This window comes from Gobius niger (genome assembly GCF_951799975.1).
Source record: "Gobius niger genome assembly, chromosome: 19".
In the NCBI taxonomy this organism is placed as follows: Eukaryota; Metazoa; Chordata; class Actinopteri; order Gobiiformes; family Gobiidae; genus Gobius; species Gobius niger.
The window spans coordinates 2893163-2907132 of NC_136870.1; the positions used below are offsets into that span (position 1 = coordinate 2893163).

General features: G+C 41.3%; 2 protein-coding genes across 3 annotated transcripts in view; one reads left to right on the top strand and one right to left on the bottom strand.

Moving 5' to 3' along the window:
• The window catches only part of LOC306978223 (uncharacterized protein MYH16), a gene marked incomplete at its 5' end in the record, with an annotated part of 61142 nt that extends 59955 nt beyond the window's left edge, over positions 1-1187 (top strand). The window contains one exon of the mRNA XM_079576749.1: positions 547-1187. Coding sequence (XP_079432875.1) covers positions 547-702 — 156 coding nt within the window. The 3' untranslated portion in view covers positions 703-1187. The remainder of the gene's footprint in view (positions 1-546) is intronic.
• Positions 1188-8221: 7034 nt separating this feature from the next.
• The window catches only part of gas7b (growth arrest-specific 7b), a 74118-nt gene continuing 68369 nt past the window's right edge, over positions 8222-13970 (bottom strand). The window contains exons 12-14 of one of the 2 annotated variants that reach the window (XM_079577978.1): positions 11842-11921; positions 8822-8920; positions 8228-8749 (exon numbers count right to left, since the gene is read on the bottom strand). In XM_079577978.1, the coding sequence (XP_079434104.1) occupies positions 8636-8749; positions 8822-8920; positions 11842-11921 (293 nt within the window). In that variant the 3' untranslated portion in view covers positions 8228-8635. Of the gene's footprint in view, positions 8921-11841; positions 11922-13970 lie in introns of both variants that reach the window. The other variant, XM_079577977.1, reaches the window with a different exon arrangement.

Consider the following 13970-nt stretch of genomic DNA (forward strand, 5'->3'; position numbering starts at 1 on the left):
ATAAGGCTTTGCAGGCTTTGGTTTAAAGAATGACGTCTATCTTGAAAAACCAAGGCAAGAGACAAATGTAAAATGACCCGATAGTTCTGCACATAATGCTGCCTGCCTGCTGCCATTGTAATTCTGCCTGTGTGTAAATGCCCATGGTGTTGATGATGCACCATGTGTAGTGCTTATGCTGAATGTTGCCATAGGTTGTGTGTGAGATCATACTCATGAATTGTTTTACCATTTTATAGGCTAATAATGATTGCTGTTGTTATTGAGTGTCGTTTGCTGCTGGCAATTTACATCTTGCCCAGGGACTACGGTTGAAAACTTGCTTTCGAGCTAAAACTGGCACATGTACAGAAATGTTGATTAATGTGCATTGTCCCTTTTCAAATAAATTAATAAAAAGAAAAACGCAGCAAGGCAAGGCAACTTCATACTGTGCATTTCACACACAAGGCAACTCAATGCACAGCAACACCGTGCAGTTCAACTCAAGAAGCAGCTTGTTTGGACTGTGCGCTGGTTATTAATGCTTGTTTGTGTGTTGCACAGGGTTACAGCACGCCGTACCCCAGCCTGATCCGCTCCAACGGCTCGGTGTGTTCAGAGGGCCGAGGAGAACAGATCCTCCCAGATGACGACCCCGAATCAGTCAGCTCCCTCATTCCGGCCTACCTCAACTCAATCCAAAAACTAATGATCGATTAGAGACACAAGGCCGACCTCAACTCAATCCAAAAACTAATGATCGATTAAAGACACAAGGCCGACCTCAACTCAATCCAAAAACTAATGATCGATTAAAGACACAAGGCCGACCTCAACTCAATCCATAAACCAATGATCGATTAAAGACACAAGGCCGACCTCAACTCAATCCATAAACCAATGATCGATTAGAGACACAAGGCCGACCTCAACTCAATCCAAAAACTAATGATCGATTAAAGACACAAGGCCGACCTCAACTCAATCCATAAACCAATGATCGATTAAAGACACAAGGCCGACCTCAACTCAATCCATAAACCAATGATCGATTAGAGACACAAGGCCGACCTCAACTCAATCCATAAACTAATGATCGATTAGAGACACAAGGCCGACCTCAACTCAATCCATAAACCAATGATCGATTAAAGACACAAGGCCGACCTCAACTCAATCCAAAAACTATTGATCGATTAAAGACACAAGGCCGACCTCAACTCAATCCATAAACCAATGATCGATTAGAGACACAAGGCCTAAATATTTGCGGGGAGTTTCTCAATAACAATGATGAAGCAATATTTTGGCAAACCATCAGAAATATGCAAACATCTAAATTTACATTGTACAAACCTCTTCTGAGTGACAAAAGTGCAATTTCCTCCCATATTTAGCCTTACCCACCAGTTATCCCTATTTTGTCTATTTTCCCCATTTGAAAAAAATAAAATAAAATCCCACCTCCCCCTAGCTTGGGAATCCCCATGATGCTGTGTGCACTTGAACTATTTCGAGACGGGGGACCATAGCCTTCATCTTTGCATGGATTTGGGGACCAATGACAGACGCACTATTCGACATATGAAGCTTGTAGTTTGTTTACAGATATACAGCAGGTACGTCATACGTCATCTGATACAATGATACGATTGGCTATGGCTACACTGCAGACACATATGATCAGCCCAATAAACGACTATGGACAATCGTAAACCACACCTGTCCTACGAGAAAATGAACTGGTGGTCCCCAGACGAAATCTAACTTGTGATATTTTGTCTGGCGATAGCCAGGCTGCTCCCCCCCACATTTCCCCTCAAATTATTAAGAAATGTGGAAATATATTGGGGAAAACTGTTAAAAAATAGAGTAGAGAGAACCTCAACATTGTACATTTACATATCTTCCAAACAGCAATGTTTATATTGTCTTGTAGACGATATTCCCCACCTCTAAAAAAAATAAGTAAATAAAAAAAAATAAAAAAAACTCCTGATGAGCTTGCTGTAACTCCAGATCCATGATCGACACCTGCAAACTATTGCAGAACGGCAAACTTCCAGAACTTTAAGGGGTGTCTCATACTTACATTACACATTTTGATTAAATGTACTTATTTACTGTCTGACCCACCATTTTACTGTTGTTTTTATACTTGTGCCTGGATTTTACTTTTGCTTTATATACAGTTTATATTACACTTAATGTATCATTAGACTTTCTGGCAGTAATTACATGTTTTGCTTTTGTCATACGATTTTTTGATTGTTTCAGGGTCAACATAAGATTGTGTAATTTGTTTTATGGCATTTATGAATGACTGTCTGAAATGTGTAAACAAAAGAAAGTGTTTGAATTTGCCCACCACTTTTTATGTTTTTTTTTTGCCTACCTCAATGTTTCCACCGCCCGCCCTCCATATCTCCCCAATCACGTGACCCCTTGTCTGGAGTTATGGCTCCTCCTACACTTCCACCACAGTGTATGATCACAGTGCAACCATCATGTTATTTTGACTGTACACAACAGAACCTTCCCCAGGAGGCAAACCATGAACAGTACAACACATGTTCTTTTGACTCTTTTTCTCATGTTACTGTATATATTTGTTTAGTGTGCAGCTTTATAAAAATCAGACCATGTTGACCAATAACCTCTTAACCCCCACCGTCACAGTGTGCATTTTTTCCAGTTCAACATAACCCAATTCTAAAAACTTCCTGACTGGAGCTTACAGCCTTTATATTGCTGTCACTTTTTTGACTTTTTTCCTTATCATCTGATGGTCTTTTGTTGCTCTTTTATCACTTTTTCATGGCTTTTGTTGTCGCTTACTTTTGTGGCTTTTTTGTTGCATTTTCATCAAATTTTTTGTGTTTTTGTCACATTTTTGTTTTGTTTTTGTCACTGTTTTGCTTTTTTCCAGAAGCTTTACCCAAATCTAAAGCTCTTCAACTGGAGAGCAACAACTTTCAAATGAGGCATTACACTAAGACCTACAAAAGTGTATTCTCACTACTGCCACGTCAGGTCTCACGCATGGCGGCACTTCGGTCTCGAATTAAAGGCCACACTTCTTCCATACTGGGATATGTTATTACCTGAGCTTAGACGAGTTCATACGTACCTGTCTGGTCTTTGTGCCTGTGGAAGAGCGTGGTTGATTCCTACTTCACCCCCGTTTGGAGCTATAGCAATATACTGAGGGTACGCACAAAGACCAGACAGGTACGTATCAACTCGTCTAAGCTCAGGTATGAACATATCTCAGTATGGAAAAATGGTGGACTGTAAAATCCTGCACTGTCACTCAAAAAGGTGTTAAAAGAACAGGCAGTTGTGGTGAATAGGTCTGAACTCATTCTACACATTAGGACATGGATGGAACAAGAGGTGGAACATTTTTTAGGATCCAAGTCCTGCCTGTGGCATCGTCCTGTAGGTGGCAGTGTTTTTGAGATGGTATCTTAAAGGGCCTACATCACGTTAACTACAGGCACACATATGGTTCATATTTCACACTTGAATGAAATTTCATTCATGCATTTTCATTTCTTATTCTGGTGCATCATAAAACAGGTGAAACATATTTTTTTAGCAGGAATGTTTCAGAGAGTCCATATTTGGGTTGAGAAGAAACTGCACAGTTTATAAATAAAATAAAGTCCCAGGACCTCTCTCTAACATGTATGTTGTTTCTATTACTCCCAAGCTTCACGCCTGTCCCCTCTCGCTCCTTTGGTTAATGAGCTAAAGTTTGCACCTGAACATTTACTCTCAGACACAACGTAACGCAGCAGAGTTTACATAAATACATCATACTGAAGTCACACTGGGCTTTCTACAGCCGTACCATTTGGACACATCGTCCAAATGGTACGGCTGTAGAAAGCCAACACAAGTTGGAGCCGTGTAGGTCGCCTCCACCTTAGTTCCACCTGCATTTGCTCCAAAGTTAGTTCAGTCCTTGTTCACACGCGCCTCCACCAGACGTCGCACCGTCCGCCACGTAACAACGTGGCTGACCCCACGCACCTGGGTGTCATATTTTCAACCACACTGGTTTTTATATATTAAAAAAAAAGTAGAAGCCTAAATATGATTGACAGGTGGAGTATTGTGGAGGCTTCCCGCCTTTTTAAGGAACAGCCTTCGTAGGAGGAGATTAAACAGCCATGTTAATCTCACAGTCCACACAGGATCATTACTATGAAGGGGGTGAATGGAGCACTGGTTATCTCTTCTATCTTATGGTGGGGAACCAGTCGCTTTTTAGGAGAGGGCAGAGCAGCAGCTCAGAGAGCAGGATTGATGAAGAGGGCAGTCCAGGTATTTCTAACGTAGCCCTTTAGTAAAGAAGTTCACCATACTAGCGTCAGTGAAGCTGTTGGAGCAGTTCTTATGCAGCAAAGAGCCTGGCTGAGAATGAGTGTCTGTGTAGGAGCGGGATCTGAACCCACAACTACACTTTTCCAAAGGAGCTTTCTGCTACTAAGCGACTGCTACCAGCAAACAGACACAGCCTTAAGTGTCTGTAATGCTCGTGCAGATGTGTCGGCAGAACAGCCTGTAGGAACGTGTGAGATGCAAAGACAGGAATAGGTTTTATTTTTTTATTAATGTTGACAAACAGTGTTAATGTACAAATGTGAGGCCGAGGCGTCCAGTGTTAGGGAGCAGGTGCTCTATCAAATCTGCCAAAGCACTTTTATATCAATCATCTTATATACACAGTACATTTACAATAGATATCTGGGTAAAGTGCAATCAGCTGTTTGATCCATGTCGACCCTCTCCACGTTCAGATCAGGCGAAGCTTTTCCTCTCGGATAATCATGAAAAAACTGAGTTGTTAACAAATGTGTTTGAAAAATATTCTCATTTCAAAAGTTCATTTCTCTGTAAACTATAGAACTTAATCCAGGGCTGATTTATTTGAATTCAAGAGAGCCCAAACAGACTCAAAACTAACTCCACATTCTCAATCACTTGAAGTCATTTGTCTCATGTGAGGGCGAGACGCTGCAGGGGAGAAGGAGCGAAACGACATATCAATCTGAAACTCCTGCTGTACATGATTAATACAAATACAATTATGAACAAAATACATACTGCAAGTTTTCTATCATTTTAGACTTTTTAGCAACAAAATCTAAATCATGGAGAAATCCAGCTAATATATTTGTAACTAATATATTAGTTACAAATATATTATTTGTAACTAATATATTAATTTGTTCATATATTAGTTGCAAAGAGAGGATTTATACATAAAAAAAACTGTTTATTAGTGGAGAAATCTGTAAAAGTTCACATTTTGCCTTGTTTGAAAAAAAAAAGCCCAATAAAAACGCTATACAATAACAGGTTTAATTATTCACTGATTCAAAGTTTCGGCATAGAGTTATACTGGAAAGTGTCATTTAAAGAACCATTTTCTTTAAATGCATTTATCTCCCATTGGTGTAACAAAACCTTCACATCAGTAGCTCCCACAGACTCCACATTTTTAGACATTTTCCCCACTAATAAACAGCTTAAAACTAAAGATCCCAAATCCTTTTGTAACAGTAAAAAGTATTTGTAACTAATATGTCCCAAAATAAAAACCATGCATTTAAACCTGGCTTGATCCATTATTCAGATTTCAGAACGCCTTATTTTAATAACTCTCATTCGAGCATGAGAATAAGTTTGATTATGTATCCCATGTATGGTTTTATTCATATGTATACACAATGTACATATGGAAAAATGTATTGGTGCTCGAATAAAATGATCATTCATTCATTCAATATGAAAACATTACATGACAAGAAACTTGCAACACATTGTTTTTTGTCATCTTCACATCAGTAATCTACAGCAGAAGTCTCAAATTGATATCTCTACATTAAAAAAGTTTCCCTGTTCACCTGCAGATGTTCACTTTTGCAGTGTTTGCCTCAGTTTTTCCTCTTCTTAAGAACTTTTTGGTAAATACTATGATCTACAGCTGTCTGCACTTGGTCAGGAGGAAAGGAACAGGTCACACATTTCTCTGATCGGATCTTCCACAATACCCTGAACATGAAAGCTTCGGCGATCACAGGGCTCTTCTCTGGAGACCGGAGCTGCACCTCCGTCACATTCAGTGGATAAGAAGGTTCAACAGGGCTCAGTTCAGAACAATGGAATGTGTGCACAGGGGCTTCAAAAAGTATGTAGTCCTCCGCTACAGTATTATGTGGTCTGATGCTGAAAATGGTTTTCTTTATTCTTTGTGTATCAGGGATGAGGGATGGAATTAACCAATGACATGAACTTTTGTGTGGAAAGGTTCACACATCAAAAACATGAAATAAATGATGTATGTTTCGGAAAATGGAACACTTAAAAATCATACTTAATAGACCTATTTTTATTTTTGTATCAACCCATGTTTCATCCAAATGTGGCGGCCATATTGTGATTGCCCATTTTACTAAAGAGCTCATGGAAACTCGTGTATTACTGTGATTTATTTTAATTGACTTCATGATGTAACTAACAACCATTCTGATTTGAAAATATCTCTGACCTCTTTACCCCCACCTGAACCAAGTTTGGCATTTCCCAAATCTAAAAACTTCTAGGAAAAAAGTGTCCAAATAGCAACAAAAACAAGGATGAAAACCCAACAAAAGAGCGGCAAAAACAGTGACGAAAAAGCGTTAAAAAACGTTGATACAAAACGACCTAAACTGAAAGAAAAACCCACACACAAAAAACTACGAAAACACAACAAAAGAGCGACAAAACAACACAACAGGCGACATCTGGTGGTGAAACATCACTCAACACTGACTGAGCTCATTTATTCTCGTTACGAAATGTGAACCAAATGATCTGTTTAACAGCAGACACTTGAGTCTGAGGAACCTGCCCAGGATGATGAGAACAGAAACAAACCAATGTGAGACGACAGTAAAGTATTACTGAGTCGCCAAAATGTTTACTCAAGTAAGAGTAATGTCACTTTAAAATAATTTTTACTCAGTGGCTCATGATGAGAAACAAAACATGACTTTCAAAAAGGATTTGGCTAATTGGACAATCACAAGATGGTCATCACATTTCCCATCGCAATGTTTGTTATTTCCCATCGAGAGTTGTATTATTGATCTGGGAATGCAACGCTCTGGAGTTTGGGGAAAGTATCGATCGAGTATCAGACGTCTGAATGATGGAATTCAAATAACTCAGAGAGATGAAGGCGAGACTCTGTGTTAACACTGAGGAGTCTGTCACTTTGTTGGCAGCTGCTCTGAGCACAGTTAATAGAGTGAGTGCTGAGTTAAGGCGCTGCAGACGTTTACATCTCCTGAGCCACTTCAGTACAACATCCACCCACACCCTGAAGTCTTTCCTGGTTAGTGATGCGTGGGTCAGGTGCTTTAAAGGTCCCTAAAACTAGCAACAAGATGCAAATCTGCAATCTGCAGGAATGAGGCGTGATAAGGAGTAGTTTTATTCAATCCAAAATGAATGTGACGGGTGTGTTTCATCCCCTCGCGTGCTCCCTCCTGCTCAGAGCATGGAGCAGAAGAGGAGAAGAAGGGGCAAAGAGGCGTGAGAGGGCTCCATAAAAGCTAACTCTGGATCACAAGCTACAAAACGCTGCTGTAATGTAACAATGAGATGTGGCTAAATACAATGAACACCCATATGGTGACAATGAGTGCTGGCGAGTGGCATTTTTAACACGCCCTGCGATCAAAAGAGAACTTCATGACCCGACCCGATACGCGGAGGAACCCACAACCTGCGCATCACTATTTCTGGTCAAAGCAAAGTAGTAGTCAGTCCAGACAGGAGGGTAGTAGCTGTTCACAGATCTCCAGATTGACCAGTGTGGGGCAAGAACAATTGTAAGATCTCCAGGTTGACCAATGTGGGGTAAGGACAGTTGTCAGATCTCCAGGTTGACCAATGTGGGGTAAGGACAGTTGTCAGATCTCCAGGTTGACCAGTGTGGGGTAAGGACAGTTGTCAGATCTCCAGGTTGAGCAGTGTGGGGTAAGGACAGTTGTCAGATCTCCAGGTTGAGCAGTGTGGGGTAAGAACAATTGTAAGATCTCCAGGTTGACCAATGTGGGGTAAGGACAGTTTTCAGATCTCCAGGTTGACCAGTGTGGGGTAAGGACAGTTGTCAGATCTCCAAGTTGACCAGTGTGGGGTAAGGACAGTTGTCATATCTCCAAGTTGACCAGTGTGGGGTAAGGACAGTTGTCAGATCTCCAGGTTGAGCAGTGTGGGGTAAGGACAGTTGTCAGATCTCCAGGTTGACCAGTGTGGGGTAAGGACAGTTGTCAGATCTCCAGGTTGACCAGTGTGGGGTAAGGACAGTTGTCAGATCTCCAGGTTGACCAGTGTGGGGTAAGGACAGTTGCCAGATCTCCAGGTTGACCAGTGTGGGGTAAGAACAGTTGTCAGATCTCCAGGTTGACCAGTGTGGGGTAAGGACAGTTGTCATATCTCCAAGTTGACCAGTGCGGGGCAAGGACAGTTGTCAGATCTCCAGGTTGACCAGTGTGGGGTAAGAACAGTTGTCAGATCTCCAGGTTGACCAGTGTGGGGTAAGAACAGTTGTCAGATCTCCAGGTTGACCAGTGTGGGGTAAGGACAGTTGTCAGATTTCCAGGTTGACCGGACGGACCTCTCCAGTCTTGTTCTCTCGGACCCAGAGCTCTCGGTCTCGCACAGGGTCCACACACTGCAGCAGCTTGTCCACCGGCTCCATCGTCTGGACAAACGACAGCATTACAGTCGTACACGCATAATGAGGAAGAGATGAAGAGGATGTGCTTGGACTCACGCTCTGGTTGAACATGTCGGTCTCGTGTCTCAGGGTGGTGTACTGACACAGGTGCTGCCGGACCATCTCCACCCGCTCCACCTCCAGACGCTCCAGCTCCTGCAGCGGGACAACACGATCACAGCCTTCCCCAAAGTCTGACATGTCTCGTCTCTTTAAGGAGCAAGTCAAATGTAATGCTTTTTAAAGGAACAGGCCACCGTTTTTTCATACTGAGATACGTTCTTCCCTGAGCTTAGACGAGTTGATGTGTAACTGTCTGGTCTTTGTGCGTGCGCTCAGTCATGCAAATAGACTTTGACGCTGTTAGCATTTAGCCTCTCCCACCATATTCATATACAGTAGCTCCAAACTGGGAGCTATATGAATATGCTGGTTAGAGAGCTTGGTTAGAAGCGACTAAGCTCTTCCATGTGACGCATCCAAGTCTAGTTACACAAAATTAAACATGACAATTTTCTAAGTGGATAAAAAGGGGAATATTGTAAGGCGTAACAACACCGTAGGAACACTTCGACTTTACTGCGTGGACGTCGAAGTGCTCCTACGGTAGTTGTTGAGAATCTGTGCTATATACTGTAAATTTGCCGGCTCCAGAGAGACTGGGGAGACAGGGCATGATAGCTTTTGTCCGCTGCTGTTAAACATGTCTCCACATGTGTCCAGATTGTGATGTCATCATCTGTAAGCATTATTTTTTACTAAACATGTTTGGCAAAGCTAAGAGCAGCAAACCTGGACCAATGAATAAACATATTGTAATCTGTAAACATGAATAATGTAATGATATGTACATGGAATAGCATAAAATGTTATGTCATGCTTGAACAAGGTCTCTTTTCGAGGACATTAAGGACATCGATGCAGCTTTTGGGGATTTTTGTAGTCTAGTGAGTTAGTGTCATTAGACTCTAATTCTGGGGTAGAATCAATGGGACTTGGACGATTCTTAGTTAGTCCAGGATGTAGACTCCTGAACAGTATCTATGTTTGCTATTTGCTAGATTTAGCTCTTCTTTAGCTATTCTAAACTTTTAGAGTGCCTCTGTATTCCCTGGGAGATGCTCAAATGCCCGGTTAACGTGTTGACATTCCATTGCAAGAAACTATTTTGGTGATGCTACATCAGGCTATTCATGTGTTTCAAAAACCCAGCTTCCCCTAAGCCTTGACTCTGCACGCTCAGGTCTCTAGATTAGTTTTTCTCCGGGCTGGAGCTGGTGTGGCTTTCAGCCAATCTGGACCTGGCACGGTCAGGACCTGAGTCACAGCAGGTGTGACGCTCGGTATGGCCTTATCATTAGTATTATTATTATTCAAAGTATTCCACATGTTTTTTGTGTAACTAGACTTGGATCGTGTAACTGCTCACGTAACTGTATTTAAATAAGGAAAACATGGAAGAGTTTGCACCCCAGTTTGGAGCTATATGAATTTGCTAGGAGAGGCTAAATGCTAACAACGTCAAAGTCTATTTGCATGACTGAGCGCACGCACAAAGACCAGACAGTTACACATCAACTCATCTAAGCTCAGGTAAGAACATGTCTCAGTATGTAAAAACGGTGGTCTGTTCTTTTAGTGCCATTTTTAATGTCCAAATCCTAAATTTTAAGATAATAGTAAAAACGCAGAAAAAATATCTGCGCATATTTTATTTCTAAAGATTTGGCAAACATTTCATCAAACAGAGGAAAGAGAATTGGGAAAAACTGACAAGTTTTGAAGAAAAAACAAACAAATGTAGTCACTTTCAGCCCAAACTGCAACTGCACCATCCATGAATTATTTTTGATGAACTGAAAAATAGTTGAACAGTGTCATGATATTCCAGTAAATTTAGATTTAATGCCAGTTTTAATGCCACGTATTGCTTTTGAATGACATTGAAGGCTTTTTGGCATAAGTCATTTAATGACTTTTAATGCTTTTTAATAACCTGTGGAAACACTAATGTAATGGGGCACTTACCAAGAAACACCACCAGACTCCAAAGGTCTCATCAGTGTCACAGGCTCCTGTTCTACCTTCCCTAAAGAGCTCTTCTGTTTTGTCAACTTTGTATTACCCTGTGGAAGTTCTAGTTTAAGTTTTTAATCCAGAACGGCCACACTAATAACAGAAACCCATGCCTTTCAGAGCATTTTGTGGAGGTGTAATTCACAGTGTTAGCAGCTCTTAAAGGAATAGGCCACCGTTTTTACATACTGAGATATGCTCTTACCTCACTTTAGCCAAGTTAATATATCCCCGTCTGGTCTTTGTCCGCGCGCTCTGCCAGGCACACGGAGCACATACGCAGCCTCTCCCACATGTCACATAGCTCCAAAAAAGCTCACGATAGAAGCTACCAAGCTCTTCCACGTGTTCCCTATTTAAATAAAGTTACGTGAAGTGTTTTCATGCGAAGTATATTTACACAGAAATGTAGCATGTCGATTTTATAAGCAAATAAAAAGGGGGACTATATTGTGAGGCGTAATGATACGAGGAGTAAAACGTCCGCGCAGTAACTCCTAAAGACTTTCCCCGCTCACTTCCGTCAATAACCTTTAGGAGTTACTGCGCGGACGTTTTACTCCTCGTATCATTACGCCTCACAATATAGTCCCCCTTTTTATTTGCTTATAAAATCGACACGTTACATTTCTGTGTAAATATACTTCGCATGAAAACACTTCACGTAACTTTATTTAAATAGGGAACACGTGGAAGAGCTTGGTAGCTTCTATCGTGAGCTTTTTTGGAGCTATGTGACATGTGGCAGAGGCTGCATATGTGCTCCGTTTGCCTGGCAGAGCGCACGGACAAAGACCAGACGGGGATATATTAACTTGGCTAAAGTGAGGTAAGAGCATATCTCAGTATATAAAAACGGTGGCCTATTCCTTTAAACTTTAGACCATATTTAGCGTTGGGATTTTGTCTTTGCAGTGCTCCTCAGTACAGGATGACGTGACTGATTGAAGAATGACATGTGATGCGCTGCCATTTTCTCGAAACAAATGTAAACCATTTACCAAACTGGTGGTGACCATCTCTTCAAACCATTTGGACTGGGTCTGGTTATAGAGGTCCACGCAGCGCATCAGCTCGTCCCCTAAAACAAACACAGCAGGGGCCTTACAATACAGTCCTCTACTCCTATAGTCCGCATTGGTCTAGCCCAAGGTCCAGTCACTATCTTATGGCACATTTAAGGAGAGATCTTGTCCACACAGTGGACCCTCCAATGAAATCTAAACATATTTAACGACCTTTGAACTTAAAATCATCCTTTTAAGGCAAGACGCTGCAGGTCAATAGGGAAACCTTTTCTCAATGTAGAGATATCAATTTGAAACTTTTGCTGTAGATTACTGGCATAAATATGAAAAAAATAAATAAATAATGTATGGTAAGTTTAATGTCACATTCACATAAAAATAAGGCATTTTGTGCCTAAAATTTCCCATATTCTCACCGATAAAATCTGAACAATGGATCAAGCCATGTTTAAATTTACGTTTTTATTTTGTTGACATATTAGATACAAAGACTTTTTCCCAGTGATTTTGGATCTTGTTTACTTACTAAAAAAAAGCTGTTTATTAGTGGAAAGATCTGTAAAAATGGAAATGTCACCTTGTTTCTTAAAAATTCAAAACTCGATAAATCAGGTTGGGAATTAGATATTAAAAACGCTTCAAAAACATTGTAAAGTCCAAGGTTGTACAATTTGAAGTCTGTAGTGCTACTTACATGGAGATATTGATGAGTTTCCCCGACAATGTCTCCCTTTAACATGTAACGTACAGTGTCTCCACCAGATGGTGCTACTTCATCACTAATACATCCAGTAATCACCAACACGTGCTGTCCTCTCTCCTTCATAAACAGACCTGGGCTGTGTCCCAATGTCCACACTATTTTGAAGTGGTGTCCGAATGTCCACAGAGAAAAACTGATCAATAGCTCCCTCTCAGGCAAAGGGGGAATTATCTTTCATTCATGTGAAGTTCATGTTAAATAAATTATCCATAAATAATGCCATTCATCCATCCATTTTCTTCTTCTTTTCTTTATCCGGAGCCGGGTTGCGGGGTTGCAACCCGGCCGACCCGGCCCATAGATAATGTATATTTATAATAATGTATATTTATTATAATGTATAAACTGTATTTATTTGGTCGGTCTTTGGTCTGGCTTTGTAGAAATATGTGACATTTAGTGAACTTTGTAGTGGATGTAGTGCTCTCACTCTGCTGCCGCTCGTGACAATACACACTAATAGACCACAACTAACAAAACATTTGAAGTGCTTCCTCTTTCATTATTTGGAAACAAGAAAACAACCCAAAAAATCTGATACTGGGCAAGAATGACTCTTTTCCGCTTTACGGGAACGCCTCATAAAAGAGCAGAAATGTAAAACTAAAAAATAAACATGACAAATGGCGGGTCGTCTCAGGATCGGAAGGCCGGGGGTCTGAATCAGGTGCACACTGCCTTTGTGTCCTTGGGCAAGACATTTCACTCTCCTTGCCTCCAGTGTCTGCACACACTGGTGTATGAATGAGAGTGAATGGGTGAGTGGTTGCTTGATGTAAAGCATGCCGTAAATGCCATTAGGCATTTACGCTGTACTGTAGATACTAAATGGGTTGTTACTTTCCAGACTCATTTCCACATATGCATGGTCTGAAGTCCTGAAGCAGGTCCCTGACCCGTCCCATGTCTCTGTTCAGCTCTGGTCCCACACTGGGCATGTGAGCAGAGAGCAGCCCTTTGTTTTGTGCGGTGTAAATCAAGTTGCCTTGCCTTGCCCTAGTTGCTATTGCAGCCACAGCTGCCCTGGGGCAGACTGACGGAAGCGAACCATTGGCCCCTGTGTCCACTAAGTTTAGCTGCTCACACGCTTATTTGGTCATTATTCCACATGACGTTTTGAGGACGTTGTGGACGAGGAAGTACGTTCACATCCAATTATAACGTTGTTCATCATCAAACTAAACTGAGAGACACATATATAAATCTCCCACTGATATTAATCACAGTCCTATTGATCGCCCACAGATTTACGATGCTATTTTTGTTGTGAGTTATCAACATAAAGCGTTTGGAACGAGGTGCACACTTGTTTGGCTCCCTGTGGTCAAAGCGGAGACGC